Source organism: Dunckerocampus dactyliophorus, chromosome 20 (genome assembly GCF_027744805.1).
Source record: "Dunckerocampus dactyliophorus isolate RoL2022-P2 chromosome 20, RoL_Ddac_1.1, whole genome shotgun sequence".
NCBI classification, from domain to species: Eukaryota; Metazoa; Chordata; class Actinopteri; order Syngnathiformes; family Syngnathidae; genus Dunckerocampus; species Dunckerocampus dactyliophorus.
Window position 1 is genome coordinate 10,466,930 of NC_072838.1, and position 22,345 is coordinate 10,489,274.

At 40.4% G+C, this 22,345-nt stretch overlaps 2 protein-coding genes across 2 annotated transcripts in view; one reads left to right on the top strand and one right to left on the bottom strand.

Annotated features, from left to right (window-relative positions):
* Window positions 1-22,345, bottom strand: part of myo1g (myosin IG) — an 85,767-nt gene that overhangs the window by 13,293 nt on the left and 50,129 nt on the right. The gene's annotated exons all lie outside the window — the stretch shown is intronic.
* Window positions 14,522-21,986, top strand: si:dkeyp-92c9.2 (uncharacterized protein LOC571482 homolog). The gene is made up of 2 exons (XM_054764132.1): window positions 14,522-14,948; window positions 16,521-21,986. The coding sequence occupies exon 2, from the start codon at window positions 16,647-16,649 to the stop codon at window positions 17,634-17,636; it is 990 nt and encodes a 329-aa protein (XP_054620107.1). The 5' UTR covers window positions 14,522-14,948; window positions 16,521-16,646; the 3' UTR covers window positions 17,637-21,986.

The following is a 22,345-nucleotide window of genomic DNA, read 5'->3' on the forward strand; positions in this document are numbered from 1 at the left end:
CGAGGGTTGTGCTCACGTTAGTGAGATACTCTAAGTTTGCGGATGAGCAGTTTAAAAACATGACACAACCTGCTTTAACGTAAGCTGTTCCCTGTTAAAGCATGCTGGATATTTGCTTACTAGTATCCTTATCTGACACATACAGTATGTCCACCCCTGTTCCTCTTGTGCCTCTTATCATAATAGGCTCCATTCACACTACTACACTATAAAAGCATTAAAGGTCACAACGTGGCAAGATGTTCTTCAGTCTTTATTTATACATGCCTATGGTCATTACTGGTATCATGATCTAGGCACGGTGCAATTTAAAGCCGAGAGCATTAAATATGTGGTGTGTTTGCTGCTTCTTCTTTCACTCAAAGATATTTTGACTGTGCTGACCTTAAGTGTCAGTTCAAGACGTGTACCTGCAAGCATGCAAACACGCAAATATGATATTTGAAGTCACGAATAGTTCCATTACATGCCTTTTTTTTTTTGCATTGAAATTAGTCTAAAACATACTTATTATTGTACGTGTTTTATTACATGAACATGTCGGAACATGATCTTTCATTTTAAAATGTATGGTAGTTTCCCAAAAAAATCAGTATACTCCCTCTCCTATACTGTTTTGTACCAATTCGAATGTAAGTTTGTTGATTAATTCCTTTTGGACAGGGGTGTCCAAACCTTTTCCTTTTCCGTTTGTAAATCAACACATGCAGATATGCTAAGAAAACATATAAGTTTCAAGAAAAAAATGCATCTCAGCTTTGTAATATAGGTAAAAAGACCTATTATTAGTATGAACTTTGCTCTTTGCTCTTTTTTAACCCATTTTTGCTGTTTGTTTTTTTTTATTTGAAGTATTCTGACTGGACAAGAGGAGTCCATTGTTGAGACATGACAATAGATTACCCTCACACTGCATGTAGTCAGCCAAGGCATGTCCGACATAATAGAAGAATTTCTCCTCCCACTTTGTGTGGAAGTGGTAAGTTTTTGCTTCTTTGAACTTCTTGCCACTACGTCTGAAACCCTTTCTTAAGTTTAGAATACAGTAAATAAATTGGAGGCGAACTAGTTAGCTGGCTAACTCGCTAATGTTTAAAGCCACGGCCGTCTCTTGTGTTCATGCAGTGATCCCTGTCGCTTCCGCATAAATGTTGTGCAATGTGATGTAAACAAAGAATTACAGGAGTGCAAAGGTGACTACAGTGGTGTTATTTCATGTGTACAAGGCTCTAATAATGGTAAAAAAACATGCTACTTTTCCATGCTACTTCTGCAAAAATATTCCATTTATTAATCCGGTCCGGAACCAATTATCTGCAATAAACGAGGGGTGACTATATTTCAACTTTCTTCCTGTAAATTTTCTTCTCATAATATTCTGACTTCATTCCCATAACATTGTAACTTTTTCCCCAACCTAATTTTCCCAAACATTACAACTTTATTTTGTTTTGTTTGATTGTTTGTAGAATATTTCAACTTTAAGTAACTAAAATGACAATATTTTGCCTCTTATTATGATGGTCTTTTTGTAAAATCACAACTTTTCATTGTTACATTCCAACTTTTTTTTCTTAATATTTTGACTTTATTCTTGTAAAAAAAAAAAAATACGGATTTTTCCATTTTTGCGATTGTTTTTTTTTTAGTTTCCTTATTAAATTATATTTTTTGTACGTGCTGCGGGCCACTAAAAAGACAACCGCAGGCCGCTTGAGGTGTGTCAGGCTTGGTCAGCTTTACTGCAGTTCACTCCGCCTTTAATTATCCAAAAGTCAAACTTGCTCAGCAACTGTGCATCTCTTAGAGGTATTGCGCAACTTTAAATGATTAAACTCAAGCGCCCATAATTACCGCAAAATTACCGTGTACAAGATAATAATGTACAATAAAAACTCCTGAGAGAATTAAACGGTTAAATGTTGTTCAACAGTTTTTTCTTCCAGTTCATATTATTTGCAAGAGACCACACAATGAATTCCTTCATAGTCCTCCTAATCTGTGTTGATCTCCACACATCTCCTCATTGAGTCCCTTTGGGAGGGTTCTGATTGGACCGGTCTGTTCTCCATGTCTCCCTGCATAACCCTACAACGACATCGCGTGCTGGAGGTTTCTCCGCGAAAGCTCCCACGCCGTGACATCACACATGTTCGCATGAACCGACCGAGCTAAGTCGGACTGACAGCTGCTGACATGAAGCAGAATTCCATACATGCTGCCTTGCTGTAGAAAGCACTTAGAAGATCATAGCATACTTAAGTGACGTTTGATGAGCCTGCCGGAGCAAAGACGTGGTGGCTGATCACGACGGAGCCCAAAAACAGTTCGGAGAATATCTGTGTGCAATGCATCTGTCCCAACATGCCACAGAACGTACTGGAACTGCATTGCGATTAGACATCTTTACAGCTCCTTTTCAAGCTTTACTGCCACAAGATGTTGTGCAATTACAGTGACTACTGAGGACAAAGGACGTGAAAAGTAGACCGGCCAATGACGGACAAGAGTCACTACATTTAAGTGCAAAAGAAAGGCAAGTCACAGCGCCGTAGACAGTATCAATCTATCTGAAGAGCTGATCTATCACACAAAAACTAGGAATTCATGACCTCAGCAACTCAATTTTAGTGCATTTTGCACCTCGGTACTTCTGTTATATATATTATATTCTGTTAGACATTTAGATGCTATATAAGAAGGTGGAATATGAATATGAAACGTGAATCACATTGTAATAGAAGAAAATCACAGCATATTCCTCAGAACACCACAATATTGTAATACGCCATTTAGACATAAGACATAAATATTCATGTGTGCTGCTGTAAATGTGTTGCAGTGATACGAGAGCTAAGTGGGGGGCGGACAGGAGGTGACGTAACCCGCGTTAGTTCATTATTGTGCAATAAAAGTTTGTTCCAGCGTTCAAGTCTGGTGCTTGTGTGTCTCACCTAACATTACAGTAACATTACTGACACCTAGTGACCGGTGTGGAATACTACACATCAACAAAGTCTTTCAATGTGTCTTCTGAATGCCTTATATTTGTATTTTAGTTCGTTTAGTCATTTTTATGCTTGAAAAGGCTTAACTCTTTCAATACCAAAGACGTTTTTATAATCCCGAACGCCCGATCCCAACAACGTATTTGTACGTCTTTTACGTTTTTTTGCGGGAGAGGCAAAAAGAGGTGACGATGCAACTCTCCGCTAATGCATTAACATTTCAGAGCACTTTGAAGCCAAAAAACGGCCACAAGGTGGCAGAAGTGCATTTGACAAGAGCTCGACAGGGATCATTCCGATGGAAGAATCACACATGGCAGGAAGGAGGAAATGAAAGAGTGCGCAGAAGTTTACGCATTGTAGGGAAATTTTAACGCATGTACGCGCGCGCACACACATGCACACACATAGTCCTGTTCCAAATGTGAAAATTGTAAATAGTTCATGGTGTTATATTTGTAAATAAATGCTCATTTTGATGTAAAACAACCTCTTTTTGTGTTGTTTATGTTGCTGTAGTTGTTTAGGTATTTGAGCTGTCACAAAAACAAAAACTATTTAAATATGTATCTTCAAAAAGCTGGATGGGATTGAATGAGTTAATTTAGGCAACAAATACTCAAAGGTTGCTTGAATATACATATTTTTTTCACTAATAATGGGTCATATTCAACCTCAAAACATCACGATTTATTAATTAATATATTTTTCAAACCGCATGACAGAGTGAAGCCGCAAAATTTGAAGTGCGAAGTGGCAAAGGACGACCGTATCAGGATCTGTAAGGATTGACAAGCACGGTAGCTCGGCCAGTGATTGGATGAACAGTGGGTGAGATGCCAGCCAATGATGACAAAGGCTTACAAGTCACTAGAAAGTATTTGTAGCAAATATAGATAGACTGTACAGTGAAAAATGTTGATGCGTGTTTTGGGTTGGTTGTATAGGGGTCTCCCTCAGATAACGCTCCACAAAACGCAAGCATCCGGCATGCCACCTGATATAATCTAAAGGCTGTGAAATCTACCAAGAATAACAAACAAGGGGACGCGTCATCCAGAAACCAAACACCCTCACCTCACCATGTCATTGGGAGAGCTTTTCCACCAAATACAACATTTCTCTGATTCAGCTACAAGGAACGATAGTCATGTCTCGCCAGTGATGTCACTTCACGCAGACAATGTGAATTATTTCCAGCCCGGGCCGACAAGGTGGATGATTTCTCAAAAAGGTGCTGGACATTCCTGCCAGCCCCCATGTTTACAGGTTTTGGCAAATGAGTCAACCACAGCAGGAGGTGAGGCAGTGTCACCTTCCTGAAGTATGATGTCATGAACCGCCATCTCTTTTGTCCATCCATCCTAGGTGGTTGCTTATATAGTACAGTACACGTCCCATCGGGGTATAAGGGTTTGCAACATACTTCCGCTGTTTACGGGCCCATTCTTGAAAATCTGCCATTAAAATATGAAAAATTCATGCACGAAGCCCTTTTTCCTATCAAGCCACAAAGTTTTGTGGAAATCATATCCTGCTAATGCTATTAATGGAAACAGTCACTATGTGCGATCCCATGCCATAACACACAGTGGCACTCGAGCACAGACCTGCACCATCATTCCTGACTTGGATCAGCACTAGATACCCTCTTCTTGCATATGCATTACAAAAAAAATAAGAAAACTGAGCATTAGGCCAAGGAAAGGAAAGGAAATAAATATGATTTAAAAATACAATAATAAAGCATAACTGAGGTTAGGTTAGGTTAGGTTAGGTTAAGGCCGCACAGTCAGGAGATCGGGAAGACCCGGTTTTGAATCTCTGCTTGGGCATTTCTGTGTGGAGTTTGCATGTTCTCCTCGTGCGTGCGTTCCTCCCACATTCCAAAAACATGCATGTTAGGTTCATTGGCGACTCTAAATTGTCCATAGGTATGAATGTGTGTGAATGGTTGTTTGTCTATATGTGCCCTGCCATTGCCTGTCGACCAGTCCAGGGTGTACCCCGCCTCTCGGCCGAAGTCAGCTGGGGTAGGCTTCAGCGTACCCCCCGCGACCCTAATGAGGGTAAGCGGCATAGAAAATTATTGAATGTTATAAAGTCATACATCTTTACAAGAACAAAGTTGAAATATTAGGAGAAGAAAATAAAACATTTACAAGAATACATTTGGAATATTAAACGAATAAAGTAAAGAATTTTAAGCCAAAGATTATTTGTTATTGTAGTAATATTATTATGAAAACGGTGTAAAAGTTTGACAAACAACGAAATATTATATATTAATATCTAATCAATATTTATTGTGCAAACGTCTGAAATTACCTCTTTCATTCAATTCATGTTTTCAACTAATATTTAATGATGTCACCTTTTTTTTTCTCCAATGGCATTTTTTTCAAAATAAGACAACTTAATTCATTTTTGTTTCAGGATTTTTTTCTCTTAATTTAACTTTTTTATGTATTTATTTATTTATTTATTTATTTATTTATTTATTTATTTATTGTCAGTGTGGCCACAAGACTCATTTGCACCCCACAAGGTTTTGTGGGAATTGGTGAAATATTTTCTTGCATAACATAACCTCGTTGGCAAAAGTTGTCGATCACGTTACACGTGCAATGACTTGCTGAACATTCCTCCGCGCAGTTTGCATTTGATCTGGTTTGTGAAGAATCCAGCTTTGTTGTGCTGATAACTTACAAATAAACACAAAGTGGACAAGACAGTCTGCAGCTATTGCGCCGTTCAAAGTAAGAAATCACCATTTGGAGACCACGGCAGTCAACAGCTGGGGGCTAAATGAAGAAGAACAAACATTGTGAAGATTTGCTCCAATGCAAAGCTTCCCATTACGGCCACTGTGGGATGTTTTTGACATAATAACACACACGTAGGCAATTAGATGCCAGCATAATCTCTCTACGGGACGCCCGCCAGGCATTTGCGTTCTGTGATCATGCGAGCATTACCGGTTTGTGTGCACAGTGTTTGCAAGCGGCCATGGCAACGAGGAAGACTGATCGAGCGGCATTGGCAGGAAGTGCTGCGAGGACAACAGGATGTGCCCTGGCTCCGCCGTCGAGGGTCGAAGAATTCTAGGAAGTTATTGTACTTTGTGGAATGGGCTCAGGAATGTTAGATGTCTGCCATTTTTTTTTTGAAAGCCCTGAGTCATATCACATGTTGGAAGCAACAGGCTTTGAAGATAATGTGACCCCGTTTGATGCAGTGTTTGTGTTCACCCACTTCCACATTCCCCTCTGACAGCTTGAAAATGTCATTGATGGAAGAAAAAACACCCATCAGCACATTCAGTCCACACAGACTCAGACATTAGGTCACATCAGCGAGGACATGCGTCCACGTCCTGAATAAAGGCATGGATATGCACCCCAGGAGGATCCATCCGGTCCGTATTCATGTTTCATCATGCAAGTTTGCTCCACAGGAGATGATGTGGCGTCACATTAAGGAAACACTTTTCTCTTGCGTTTGCATGAACCTGTCACCATTGCATCCAATGTTAAACCAAAGTCTATTACTATTACATTCATATTAATATTAAATATTCATATTATACATTTTACAGGACTTTAACATTCGATGACGTGGGCCAACAATTCCATCTCCATCCTCCTTGCTAGGTAAAAGAACCTATAATTGTGTGTCCACTTGTGTATCGAAAATCATACAATATTGCTGTGGTTCAATGAAAAGCATGTACTTTATGTCCAAGTTTTTTCAGTCCAGTACATTCATCTCTCGTTTATCGTGTTTAATTGGTTCCAGACCCAACAGTGATGAATGAATTGTCGCAATGTAGGATCCCTTATTTTTAAATGGAATATTTTTGTAGTTAGAGTATAGTTATAGGAAGGTTTATGACCTTCTAAATATGGTTTTTAACACTATTAGAGCCTTCGAGACATGAAATAACACCCCTATAGTCACCTTTACTGTCGTATTACCCAATACAGTACAAGTCAATAAGCCAGTTAAGACTTGTGCTTGTGTGTGTTGCTGTAAATGTGTTCCAGTGCTGGGGGACCTGAGTTGGGGGCGGACAGGAAGTGATGCCATGGGTTCAGAGTTGAGTTTGAGCTTGGCATGGGTTACAGCTGCAACAGTAGCCTGTATTTTTATTCGGGATTGTTATACCTGTTGTGACATCATTCAAACCTGCTATAAAAGCCTGTTTTTCCGGCAATCAAGTCTGGTGCTTGTGTGTCTCACCGGGCATTACAGTAACATTACTGACACCTAGTGACCAGGGTAGAATACTACATATCAACGCAATGTCTTTGAATGCGTCTTCTGAGTGCCTCGTATTTCTGTTTTAGTTCATTTAGCCGTTCTTATGCTTGAAAACGCTTAATTTAGGCAAAAAAACACATCAGATTTGTCTAATTTTATGTAAATGAATGGCTTCTGGGGGATTTCTACATGACTGGGATTATTTCTACAGATGCTACATGAACACAAATGATAGCCAACATATTTTGGGGGGTAAAGTTTGATGATTTGTGTGCGCCTCCCATCAAAACTGAACAACTTACTTAAAAAAAAAAAAAAACATGGGTTCCTTGTGTTTATTTTGAATAATTCCATGTAACTGAGGCAACTAAATGTATGTTAAATAAAAACAAATGCTTTTTATTTGACACGTGCTCTGCTGTTTGCTCAATGAGGTTCTCCTCAATATAACAGGAAAGCAAATGAGCGTGTTTTCTAACCATCAACATGAACCGCAGAGGCTCATTTGTGTTGTTATGACTATAATTACTATTGATAAAGCGGCAGGTTGACTCAGTGCCATGCTCCCTGCACACACACACACACACACACACACACACACACACGGTTTCCTCAAGCTCTTAATCGGCTTTCGTCTGTTCAGTCAGTGGCTTCTATTCACACTTTTCCTTTGGACACTTAGATGTATCCGGTAGCCTGACAAACTCAGGATGCCTTTTTGATCAGGCCTCCCCAGCAGTGACAGGCCTTCTCCCTGACGCGTGGATAGAACTGTCCTCCCGAAGGTCAGGGCAGCAGCGGGGTCATGGGTTAAGGCCACAGGCGGCGCTTAAACAACAAATAAGTTGTCCCCAAATCCCCAAACAGGAGCTAAAAGGATTCTCTCACTGGTCCTATAAATCATGCATCGCACCCTAAAACCAGCTCAAGTGATTTCTTTTCTCAGCAGCACAATTTCTCCAGGCCGAGGTTGTTTATATGTCATCTTTATGAACATAAATCCTGTCTCCAGCATCTATTCAGCGTGCAGACACATTGAGCTAATGGGGGGTGAGGGTTAGCGGACTGATCCGCTGCCGGATCAAATGTTTGCTGTGTGCTGACAGCTAGATTCTGCCTGTGGGATCAGGAAGTGCGTTTGTGTGACTAAAGGTGTAGCGAACAGCCCCCCCGATGATGTGTTCGTCAATGGAGGGGTTAACAGGTTTGACCCTGTCCCCCCCACCCCCTTGCCCAAAGGCGCGATGGTCAAAGACAGAAAAGTTAGCTAAACACGGACACTTCATTAGGTACAACTGCAACCACAATAACAAACAAGCTGTTAAAATGATAGCAGTGATTCAGACTGAGCGTAATTATCCTTGTAAAGGCTGAATTAAAAAAAAAAACTCTTATGTTGAATCAGTGTACTTAATGTTTTGTCCAGTGACTGTGTATACTAGAGTGACCAAAGTTTTCCACCGAGGGCCTGGAAATACTGAAAAATCAACGGACGCGGGAGGCCACTTTGACATTTTTATATAGATATTTTTAGAATTTAGTTTAAAACAAAGCTTTGTATTATTATTACTTATTTCTATCAACATTTCAGCATTTTTTTTTTACTTGCATTGTGCCTTTTTGCGCTATTTTTTCCAAATTTTGGAATTGTCACAGGCTAATAAAAATGAGTTGAGGGCCGCAAATGGACCCCTGGGTCACTCTTTGGACACCCCTGGTGTATATGAAGACAGGAAGCAGAGTTTTTCCATCGTATACTTTTTTTTAAACTACATACCACCTCCAAAATTAGGCTCGTAATTCATCTCTGTAATTTAATAGGTAAATAGGTACCGATTTTTTTTTATATATTTTATTTTTTGACCGTATTATTGTTATCTATTATTACATTTACTGAATTATAAGTGGTATGATACATGTAGAAATTGGACTAAACATTAAAATAATATAATTTTTTTATTTTAGAAATGATCACACTTTAACTAGATTTATCCATGTCACTTTTAATTAAATAGCATAAAATCATATTGGAAGAAAAAGTAACCCCCCAAAATTATAAATTCTTCATTTTCATTGAGGCTTTTTACCCCAAAGCCTCCAATGATCTCTCAACTTTGCTTCAGTCCCAATGAAATAGCGTACCAACCATAGCAGTCATTCATGTTAGTATTGTATTGCTTGTGTGTATGAAGCGTGCCTGGGCTGGATTTAATGAATACAAAAATCAGGTTTGCCTCTAAATGTGTTATTTTTGCTGCTGTAAATATCAAACTATACTAAAACAAACATTCTAGTATGTACTAACTTTATTGACTTCATTGGCTTCACAGCATGAGCACAGCTTTATCACGTGTCTTGAGCGCCCTCTAGTGGAACATACTGCAACGTGCTTCAACTGCACTTTAAAACGAGAAGATATATATAGTTCCACTAGAGGGCAGTATTGCTGCATTAATCACACTGCCGTTTTTTCTTTCATGAAAAATACTTTGTTGAATATGATTTTAAAATATCTTAATTATAGAATTTTTAACGATCGTTGTGTAGTTTTAAACAGTGAAGATATTTTTATTATCTATTATGTATGATAATTATATTTTATTATTAATTCCAAAGTTTGTCCGTTTTGGTTTGTTTCGGTGTTGAATTGCCTGAAACAACACGTGATGTGCTGCTTCAAGCAGGAGATCAGCCAGTCTGATGGACAGATGTGTCACCGTGTGAACCTGCTGTGTCCTCATTCCCCTCCCTCCATTTATTCTTCTCTCACCTTCGTCAAACGGTTCCTTGGTATGAAACTGCTCTTCACAATGCAAGTAGGTACCTCCCATGACGTGCATTGTTAGCTGGCTCACAGCAACTCGTTTTCTCTTGTTAGAACGCGAAGAAAAGGGAAAGAAATATGTGTTCATGTTTCACATAAACATTGTGAATGATGGGCAACATTTTTTTTTACAAAGTGCAGTTTTCCTCAAAGAAAACAGCAACTGAGGAAAAATCGGCAGTTATTTTACAAGAATAAAGTCAAAATATTGAGGAAAAAGTTGTAATCTAACGAGAAAAGGCCGCAATTCTATGAGAACAAGGTTGTAATATTATGGAGAAAAAAAGTAACGTCATTTTAGTTGCATGGAGTTGAAAAATTAAAGAAAAATACATTATTTGTTTAAAGTCTCAACATTATGAAAAACAAAACAAAGTGAAATTGTTATAAAATTAGGTTTGAATATTATGGTAAATTTAAAAAAAAATTAAAACTAAAAGAAAAAAAAAAACAAAGTCAAAATATTGACAGAAAAAAGTTGTATTGTAAAGAGAAAAAAGTTATATACAAGAGTAATATACGAGAGTAATGTTGTAATATTATGAGGAAAATATATCATTTTAACAGCACAGAGTTGAAATATTAAAGAAAATATATTTTAAAGTCTAACATTAGGAGAAATAAAACAAAATAAAGTTGTTATTTTGGGATAATTAGGTTGGGGAAAAAGTTATTACATTAAGGGGAAAAAGTCATAATAGGAGAATTTACACAAACAGCAAAAATGACAGAAAAAAGAGCAAAGAGAGAAGTTGATACTAATAATAGGCTTTTTTACCTATGTGACAAAGGTGAGATGCAGTTTTTTCTTGAAATATATAGAACTTCTAAGCATATCTACATGTGATGCTTTACAGAATATCTTGCATCTTTTCATTTTTCAGTATGCAGCCCTGGGTGGAGGAAGTTTGGACACTCGTGTTTCATATCTTTGGTTGTGGTTTATTTGTTTCAAACATCCTCAACGAGTCACACTGAAGACCATCACTGGTTTAGACTTTTCAACATATTTGAAATGTGGTAGGAAGGAGCAAGGTTTATTTATCCCACCCCTTCTCGATTCTATTTTTTCAATTCCTGTGTTTAAATGTGACCATTTCCCCATCAGGAGAGGATAAAAAGAGGGGCCTCGACCAGAAGTGACTGTGTAATACCTGACAGACACACAACAACAACATCCCAGTTGCTATAAGAGACTCTATTTCTTTCCATACATTTCAATTCAATGTATTTATTCATCATGAATTGTCAGATAGTTTTATCTTATACATTGCTGTATGTTGTCATTGCGTTTTATTGTTTATTATTTTACCGTCCATGTATTGTCATTGGCACACAGTTTTCTTGTGTGACCCTTCGGTGTTTGGTCCTTGTCTCTTCCTTTGACCTGCCAGGAACTACATAGAGTATGTAAAGTAGCCTTTGGGCTAATTCCGGCATATTTACATGTAAATGTTCATGAATATGCACTATCCCTTTTTTTAAAAAAGAAATAAATACAGAAGCACCATTAAATTAGGTCAAATAACAAATGGCGAAGGGAAGTATTTCTAATTCAGTAAGGTTTGGGAAAGAAATCCCACCTTTTGCACATTATTTATACTTTCTTTCCCGATTAGACGATGCAAAAATAAATGTGAACGTATTAACACAGGAAGTGAACAGACTATGAGTAAATGCTGAAATGTGTCTTTTTCGGACATGCTGACTTGTGGATGTGATGTACTAAAATGTAACACCACTCATCAAAATAAAATCTCATTGTTAGCGCTACCAAATAAATAGAATTTATGACATTCATCCACATTTGATCTATTTTTTCCCCCCAACACATTAAACTGTGGCTTAGAAAGCTAAAATCTTGACAAACACCATCACGAGACTACTTTTTTTGGCTCATGTCAGTGTGTGTGAATGTGTGTGTTTGTATCCTTCATCGCTGGATAACAACAGTTCTTTTCATAGCCTGCAGTGCATCCGGGTCAGCTGGGCAGGAGATGCCGAGAGAGTCCTGCAGCTGTTAGAGGGAGCCTGAGTGTGTGTGTTTGCTATCATTTAGAGTATCTGGAGCGTACCGAGAGGGAGAATAATCAAGTAAATATCATGTATGTGATGAAACGTCTATAGGAACGATTCGGACAGAGTTTCATGTGCTCTTCATAAATGGGAACATTAAAGTTACAATAGGTAATATCTATCTATCTTCTAGTTTCTAAGTCACTGCATATCAGTGGAGGGCTCCGCAAAAACAAATACTACAAAAGTTAATACTTTTTTTTACAAAAAGGAAGTACAGTAATCCCTCGTTTATCGCAACTAATTGGTTCCAGACTCGACCGTGATAAGTGAATTTCCGCAAATTATTTATAAATGGAATATTTTTGTAGTTAGAGAATAGAAGATCTGTTTACGACCTTCTAAATATGGTTTTTAACATTATTAGAGCCCTCTAGACATTAAATAACACCCCTATAGTCACCTTTACACTTGTATTGTCCAATATAGTAGACATAATAAGAGAATATAAGCCATACAAGACATAAGTCTCATGCTCGTATGTGTGTTGCGGTAAATGTGTTCTGGTGCTGAGTGGGGGCTGGACAGGAAGTAACGTCAGGGGTTCAGAGTTGAGTTTAAACTTGGAGTGAGTTATGGTCCCAACAGTCGCCCGTGTTGGGCATTATTGTGCCTGTTGTGTGGTAATTCAAACCTGCAATAAAAGCCTGTCGTTCCGGCCATCAAGTCTGGTGCTTGTGTGTCTCACCGAACATGACAGTGACATTACTGACACCGAGTGACCAGTGGAAAATACTACATATCATCACAAAACGGCATGATTTACGAATTGATATAATTTGGAAAAACTGATAGAGTGAAGTTGTGAAATTTGAAGCACGAACTGGCGAAGGATTACTGTACTGTCAATATTTAATTCAATGTGCAAAAGAGCTGAGTTGATGGCTTAGTGTTTGGTGTTAATGTTATTTTTTTTACAGATTCTAAACAGCCGCCTGCAACAGACAGTCGTTTGCAAAAAAAAACATATTTGTATTCAATCGCAAGTTTATATCTGTTTTGCTGCTAAATCCTTCCTCCCTATAGCTGTCCATAAATTGTGTTTACGTTTGCTTTTCGGGCCGCCCACGTACTCTCCTTATCTCCTCCGCCCCATCACACTTTGATTGCTGTGTTTTTTCTGTAGCTTCCTACAGCTGTGCACCTCTGGGAAAACAAGATGCAAGCTTTTATTGCCCTCTTCTCATCCCATGCACCTCGTATAGTTCCATCCCTTCATGTTATTCATCCATATAAGACAAAATATCAATACACATTATGAAGGATGACAAGAGGCTCATGCTTATGGTGATCCTCTTCCACCTGACAGCTCACGCAGCAAGATGACCTACAACACAAGATGGACTTATAGGAAGACACTTACATAATATTACCTGACACACAGCGGGATTATTTGCGTATTTACAACCGGCTTATTTGCTCTTACCTACATTAAACCCATGACGGTGTATGCTAGAATTACTTCACTGATCATTTCGAGAGAGAAATAACTCTCAGTATGATGACCACTGCAATAATAATAACAATAATAATAATAATAATGCTGAAGCTGAACTGAAATGTAGAATGAATGTTGTAATAGCCTACAATTGTGTTGAAATCTATTCATCGACTGAGGATCGAACCAGCGACCAGAGTTATGCCGCTTGCACAGAATATGCGGAATGTTACATGTCATGTTAAATGTAAAAATAATTCTCACAACAGGCACAATAATAACATAATACTACTAATAATAATAGTCACCATAATCATCATAACACTGCTGTTGTGGCCTTACTCCAGATAAAACTAAACACTGAATCCCCGACGTCACTTCCTGTCCACACATCCGGAAGAAATGTATTGAAACACACACCAGCACAGGTCTTATTTATGTCTTAAATGGCTTATTTTCTCTTATTATGTCTCCTATATTGGGTAATACGAGTGTGAGCGTGACTATAGGGCTCTCATAATGGTGAACATCGTATTTAGAAGGTTTTGTATGCTGTAAATACAAAAAAATACTCAGTTTATTAATGTTGAATCTTACTTCTTCTGGAACCAATTAACAGCGATGAACGAGGGAATTACTGTAACTGCTTTTTACTACATGCAGGAACAAGACAGCAATTTAACAATAAATGATGACTGATCTCAACAGCAGGTGCATGTATTCCAGTTATAACAACGTACTTCATTCATTGATCATTATTCATCCGTTATTGCTGGTGGTTTTTATTAATTTCGGTTTGTTTGGGGTTCAGGGTTCAGACTGCATTTGTGGGCGGGTTCCGGTTTTGATGGGCGTGGCTGTGAGCCGCTCTGTGCGCCCACTGGCTGCAAGGACTATGTCTGAGAGCTCGCTCAGAGGTCGGACTGCCAGGACCCACACCGGTCCTCGATAGAGTCTGCACACCCTCAGCAAGACTAGATCAGCGGGGAAGGAAGATCTTCTTCGCTGAAAAGATGGACTGCACTGAAAGGAGCAGTACAAGTTTGCACCTTCAAGCATGGAGGCGCAAATGCAGTGGCTTTTAATTGCAGTTTTTCCTCGCATCTTTCTGCTGTGGTTCTGAAAGCGCAGAGGAGAACACTGGGGGGACTACCTGCCCCTCTGCATGGCCGTGGACAAGACACTGTTCTTGGCGTCTTTGGAAAGTGTCTCAAAGCTTCTCCAAGAGTGACGTTCCGCTCTTTTCACCGCAAACTGGGCTACGGAATGAGTGCACCGACTGCGCCAGTCGTTTCAGTGCTGACTGCGACATAACGGTCTTGGGAAGGGACACACTCAGGTGAGCATCTTTGAATGAAACCTGATATAGGATGTAGAGTATCCTTTTTTTTTTGTAAATTGTACAAAAACAACTTTTATAAATAGCAAAGCACTTCTTACTGCATGTTCACGGTAACATCGTTTTAATGCAAGGATGTTTACAGAAGAAATAGATTGGGAATAAAGTCATTGAAGCTTCTTGAAATTCTGTGATGTTTTTATATAGATATAGATAATCACGTGAGGCATATTAAGGTACACGTACAGAAACCTCTTTACAAATAAAATGTGAAATAAATATGACAAAAACCAAACCAAAATATACATACACAATTCTGAGATTATACTTTAACTATACCAGATACTAGATTTTTAATGCTAGTCACACAGTCTTCAATTGGTCATTTTAGGCATAAGAGTATACATCTGGGGTGTCCAACCCTTTTCCACAGAGGAATGCATACAGAAAAACTGAAGGATGCTGGGGGTGGGCATTTATACATTTTGTACATTAAAATTGCTAAAGCCAATACAGTTCTCGGTCAATATATTCTAAGCACCCTGAACAAAACATCCACATCTCAGCTTTGTGTTATAGGTGAAAACGTAAACGTCTTGTGTAATTTTTAATGACATTTTATTAATAATGAATTTATTTTATTTTTACAACATGCTGAGGCCAATAAAGAACGAGGGACGCACCAAAAATGGCCCCCGGGCTTCACTTATACTGTTGTAGTACAGTCTAGAATATGTATTGTCATGAGTTAAGTAGTATCCCGTGTAGTTACACTAGTAATCCTACACTGTAGTATAGCAGTGTCTAGTATCTAGTACATTTAGTGTACACTGAGTATTATTCTGTAAAATATATCTTTTTATGAAACATTTTATTCCTAAAGAGAGATAAGATAATGCAGCTTCACTAAAGAATAGTTACAACACGAGTTAAATGACACATAATACATACAGCAAACAAGGCGGCTTTGCTGTGGCAAAGAAGCAAACTGAGAGGAACAAACGTCTACATCAACCAGCATCTGACAAAATGCAACAGTGGCATCGCCAAGAAAGCACGCAACTTAAGGAAGCAGGAGAAATTTCCAGACACTTGGCGCGCCAAACGTAAAGATCTACGTCAAGTCAAATGGAAAATCGGACGAAGCCAAAGTACCTGTTGTCAAAGACATCAAGGAACTGGACAAATACTGAAGATGGCGTCATCTTGATTACCAGGAAAAAAAACACACAACTCACAAAGACTTGATGCATCCTGAAGTCATCAACAATCCATTTATAACTTTTACTCCAATATTTACATTTTTATTTACTTGTCTTACTCCTTAATTCTTTTCTATTATGAAGAAATGATTCCTATTTCATTATTCAAATGTTTGCTTTTATTTTGGCCTATTTTTTTACATTTTTCTGTCTTCCTTTTCCTTAATGCTGCACAAGCAATACACTTTTTCAATATATTTCTTCTTAATAAACTGGATTTGCTTTGAATGTTTGTCATGTGCTATACAGTATATGCTTCAGTACATTAGTACATTTTGACCCCATGTGGTGTTTTTTTCTTGTGTTGCAGAGCACAACCCCGTTCATCTTGACATGTCCATCCCGCTTTTGTCTTCTGAAAGATCACATCCTTTGCATATGAAGCAGTAGAAGACAAGTGAGAGAGAGCTCGCATCATCATCATTCCTGGTGCATCATGGGTACCGTACTGTCACTGTCACCCGGCTCACGGAAGTCAGGCTACTATGACAACCGTCCTGGCTCACTGAGCCACTACCCAAGCCTCAGCAGCCGCTCTCTCAACAGTCAGAAAGAGCGAGGACTAAAGAGGGGCCAGTCCATCTTCCTCCCGGTGCTCACGTGGAAGCGACTGGTGGCCTCCACCAAGAAGAAAGGGAATGCCAAGAAAAGCTCCAATGTTCCAGTTGCCCTCGGTGACCCTCTCAACAACAACAACATAAACGTTTACCAAAAGGATCCTGTGCTGCACCTCAACCGTGAGAATGTGAGGAAGTCTTTGTCGTGTGCCAACTTGTCCAACTACGAGGTCTCAGCAGGCCTGGGCCTGGGGCTCGGCTACGGCCTGGGACTGGGTATGGGTCATGGATATGGTTACATGAAACCCCAGCAACTTTCCTCAGTGAAAAAAGTTCCCCAGGGGACACTGACCACATCCCCTAAACGTGTCATCGTCCAGGCGTCCACCAGCGAGCTGCTCCGCTGCTTGGGGGAGTTCTTGTGTTGTCGCTGCTACCGCCTCAAGCATCTGTCCCCGGCTGATCCGGTTCTCTGGCTGCGAGCCGTGGATCGTTCGCTGCTGCTGCAGGGCTGGCAGGACCAGGCCTTCGTCACGCCTGCCAACGTGGTCTTCGTCTACATGCTGTGTCGAGACGTCGTGGACGGCGACTTGGTAGCATCGGAGCACGAGCTTCAGGCCATCCTGCTCACCTGCCTCTACCTGTCCTACTCTTACATGGGCAATGAAATCTCCTATCCGTTAAAGCCCTTCCTGGTTGAGGCAGGTAAGGAAGCCTTCTGGGACCGCTGCCTGGCCATCATCAACGCCACCAGTTCCAAAATGCTGCGCATCAACGCAGACCCTCACTTCTTTACGCAAGTATTTGCCGAACTTAAAAGTGAAGGGAGCTGTGTTCCTCAAGATTACAGTAGGGTTCTGGATCGGTGAGAGGAGCTTCGGTTGCACTTTCTTGCCCTCAGCAAGCTTTTTTTTTTATGCTCATGCGCACAGGCACACACTCTAATTCATGCAGAAACAGCCATATTTAAATATTTCGTGTCGTATGTTGGTTGCCAATGTCCCTTTCATGTAGAAATTTGAGATTCACACACTAGATTGGACTTGACAACTATGGCATGTGTGTTATTTAAGGAGAAATGTAGCAAAATGCATCAAAATTTTTTGCCCTAACCCCCAACAAATACCTATGAAACCTCCTTCGGGAAGCTCATAATTGGAGTCCCGTTTGTGTTGTTTACCTGCAAAATCTGCGTGCGTTTACTTGAATTTTCGGAGCCATTTGCTCCACTTGGCCCTTCAAACATTGCGCGGCATGCGTCTGCCTCCAGTTGTCTCAGCTGCCTCTCTGGATCAGCACAAGCAGGCATTCCCTCAGCATCCCCATGCACCTCTTTGAATGTGATAAATCAGCGTGCACGGCGCAGACTGGAGGACGCCATCCCCTCGCTCTTTCTCTCTTGCCGAGCACCATCATGGATTTCCAGTGGTCGAATTCTAAACATCCAAGCCGATTGGATTGACATTTTCATCAGACTGAATAATAAAATGTGCTACAGACAGTTTAATCCGCCTTAGTTAGATTTTCCTGGACAATGGAGAGATCCCGACCAGTCAGCAGAGAGAACGGACCCGGATTGATGGGAACAGCTGCATGTCGGTACCATGCAGGTCCTGCTGTGTAACAAACTGCTTGTGTTTAGTCTAAAGCCTTTTGTGGGTCATCTATCCAGAGGGGACAGTTGCCTATTTTTATTCTAATCAAACTCACCAATGAGCTTTTCTGTGTTTACTTATCTAAGTAGTTTTGTGGTGAAGCCTGATTTAGGATGTGAGCGGAAGCCTGTTGTGCTGTGGACAACCGCCAGGGTCATCAGCTGTTTAGCCCGTACTGTGTTCCCTTGCCTCTTGTTGACAGACTGCCACAGCCCGGGTATTAATTAGATTACCAGATTATTACAGCCCCACCCTCTCCCTCATGACCACCCCTTCTTGTCCACTCGGCAACCCCTGCGGAGTTGGGCCCACTAATCCAGGCCATGCTGGATAGCAAGCATTTAAATGCCTTGTCATGTGCGCTCTACGCTGAATAAAAGTGTGACACACGTGCACCGCTCAAGGTCCAATAAGAGCTCAGTAGTGCAGAATTTGGCTTCCATGTCGCATGAGTGTGCCGGACATTCTCATCTGTCATGTAGAGGCTCAAGAGGACAGCGAGTTCATTAGTCTCTTGTTAAATTCTTCCTTGGGATGAACCATTGGCACTTGTGCTCTACTGACTTTAATCCCAAATGTGAGCTTCAGTGTGCGCTTTAGACCTAGCAGCACAAGCGGCTAAAAAAATATATATATATATATTATAAAAGATTATTATATATATATGTATATGTAAATTTAGAAGTATGTATATATCATGATATATTATAATTATATATAATATGTGATAACTTAATTACACATTTCAAACTAATTATAAAGAAAACGTAGTAGGAAATTATGCACAATACGCCCCCAGTGTACAAAAGTCATGGATCATAGTGAGTAAAATTGTGAAACATCTTGCATCCGCGGCTTTATCCGGATTGTCACCAAACTGTATTGGTTTTTTTTTTCTTGCCACGCGCCGAGACAATTGCATGGAAGTTGGTTGCAAATTGGGGCCCGAAGCAGAATTCATCACAAAATGACTGTCACAGAGAGGGGCAACCCCCCTCCAGGAATTCTAGACCCCATGGGGAAAAAAAGGGCAGCTGTGATCGCCGCATACCTGGTCCATTCAAAGTTACGTGTATTATATACAAACACATGTTCAACAAATGATTTGCACAGCAAAATAACACATTAACAACATTTTTTAAAGACAAGCCCCGGCCCACTGCCTTTAAAGGCAGCAGCTGTACCATTACACCACCAGGGACTGACAGGTGAGTTCTGCCATTTTACTCTCTTATGAGGCGTATTATTTGCGCATTTGCCATGAATGCGCCCCCTCGCGCCCTGCACACGGCGCATGTTCTGCATGCAGGTCGGGGCAGCCCTGATTGGTTGTATTTAATTTTAATTTAACTGCTCTGAAAAAGGTCATTGGTGGTGACCCAATACTTTGGAACAGTAATAATGTATGCCCCTTTGACATATTGCTGTTGTTCTGCCACGTCCTCTCCCCCCAAATTCATATGACAAGACACACAGTTTGACCTTAACACACGCAAACAAACACTGCGGCGCACATCCCCTCAATGGGTAATCCAGCACTAATCCTCCTGCCCAATCAGATAGAGAGACGGAGCAAGGGATGACAAGATGAGGGTGGGGGCGGGGTGGTGGTGGGGGGGGGGGTGCAATTCTGAGATTTTTGTGGCACACGGGTGTTGCAGTTTTTGACCTTCGGCCCAGCCTTCAAATCCTCGTCTTAACAAAGCGAAGGCCACAGAGGCCCAAAGCTGCCTATTGTGGGTCCTGTTGGGAGTCTAGCTCGCCTGGCTTGGCGTACGCCTGAGGGACCTCACATGAGTCACAACAGTCAACCAGAGACGAGTGACAGCGTGATTCACACACAGAGAAAGAGAGACTCCTTTTCTTGGCCTTCAAATGGCAGCCATCTTGGGCTTATTGTTGCCTGTGCACCCCCACTCCTTTGCACATCTTTGACAAGGACACTTGTGTTTTGCCTCACTCCCTCCTTCCTCTTCCATCCCCACTCAGCTGTTCATTAGATTTGACACCCCAACCCCGCCAGCCCTTGTCAGGACACAGAAAGGGCAGAGTTGTTGGCATGTGAGTCGTCATATTTGTTTTTACCCAGAGAGAACAAAGTGAAATGTAACATAATTAAATGAGAGGACGGCGTGCATTGAGCTCCCTAATGATATTTACTTGTGACTTCCTGAATTATGACTGACCTTACTGTGCACATTTAGTCTCACTAACAATTGGCTCATTTGTCAAAGCTTTTTAGTGGAAGACACACTAAATGAGCCGTGTACTGTGTCAAATGTGACAACAAAAAAGGCAACTGTCCCCTCTTTAAGTACCTCTGCCCAATCACCACCGGCGCTGCATCCGGTACCTCCAATTGTTCCTCAGAGCGGAGCAAATTAAACGGCATTTCAGCTGGAGCGCTAATTCACTTCATCCAATCAAAGGCCACCGAGATCTACCTGAAGGACAGAAAACACATGATGCCTGCGGTACATCGTGAGGACTTCATGGTTTGTTGGGCTCCTGTAAACGCGACCTGGATGTGACTTAACAAATAAGGCGGCAGAGCTCAGAGCTTGTGTGGACAATGTGTAATACATGTGGGCTTGTTTACCTTACAAAAATGGTCACAACTACTTCTAATTGATGAAATATTCCTCGATATGAATTGTGCCTGTTTCCACGACAGATGAACACATTCTCAATTAGTCAACTCAATTAGTACGTCAACTTGTCCTGGAAAATGCGTGTTTTTTAAAAAAATATTCTTAAGTAAAATGTAGAATAGAAATATCAGGTAAGTGGCCACAGCTCTGTGAGTTGTGTTATGGTTAGCGTGACTTAAATTGGTGACCAATGTAAATATGCGGGGGTGCGCCAAAAAATTCAATAAAACAAAGTATGGAGAGGAAAAAATAAATACTGTTGTTGTGTAGTAGAGCGCATGTTGGCTGGTAGTTTAGACATGTACTGTATTTTTTGGTCTTTCTTTTTTTACTTGCTCTTGTTCTGTTGGCTTTTTATACGTAATGAAATATTATTATTACTATTTGTTTATTTAAAACTGCTGGTTTAACTGTCTTCATAATGACGGAATGCTGAGAAGATTCAAGGCAAGCATGTGAGGGGGGTTTTTTGTTCAGATCTGACGAACCTCACTGGCCCCTTTAAAGTCATGCATATTATCGAACTGATCGAGTTAAAGGCTATCAATAGCTTTCCCCATTAATGCACCAGATCGGGACACAAAGGCGGCCATTGTACTTGCGGTGTTTGCCGCAGGCGGCTCCAGTCAGCCTCCACTCAACAGAGATTGTGGTTTAAACTCCTTTTTAATATTTCACAGCTTCCTTTATGGCAGCATCATGTGTGTGCCGGGGCAGATGTTACAACAAAGACAAGTATATACAGTATATTAATGTGATTGTTTAGAACATTCTGAACGTTCATAAAAAAAAGCATGTCACTCTAAACAAAATGGGGGAAAACTGGACGACAAAACATGCATTCAGACTTTTGTTGTTTTCCTTTTTCATGCTGATGTTGATTATTTAATAAAGTATTGATATGAACTGTTAATTTGGTGTCCATGCAGTTTGTTGCAACTGAATTGCTTTTGTCACCTCCATGGTGCACATTTCTGCCTGTATTCCAGCCAATTTAAGGTTGCTGGTGGATTCATGTCAGACATGAAATAGCTTGATGCCCCATCTCACAATAGCCCGCGGTGCAGATGGCCTTTTGGCTTCCTGTGAGGAGGGCTGTGCTCCATCTGAGCATGCCTGTGCAGTCAATCATCCCTGCGCTGCAACCACAGGTGGAAGTGCTGCCTGCTCAGACTCTGGCATGGAAATGTGTGCTGCTTCTAAGCATTAGGGAACCGTGCAGAGCTCAGTGGACATACTTCTGGTGTTACTGTATTGCTGAATTTACTTTTT

What these genes read in the sequence shown, in the direction of transcription:
- si:dkeyp-92c9.2 (XM_054764132.1), top strand. Translation starts at nt 16,647, where the DNA reads ATGGGTACCGTACTGTCACTGTCACCCGGCTCACGGAAGTCAGGCTAC.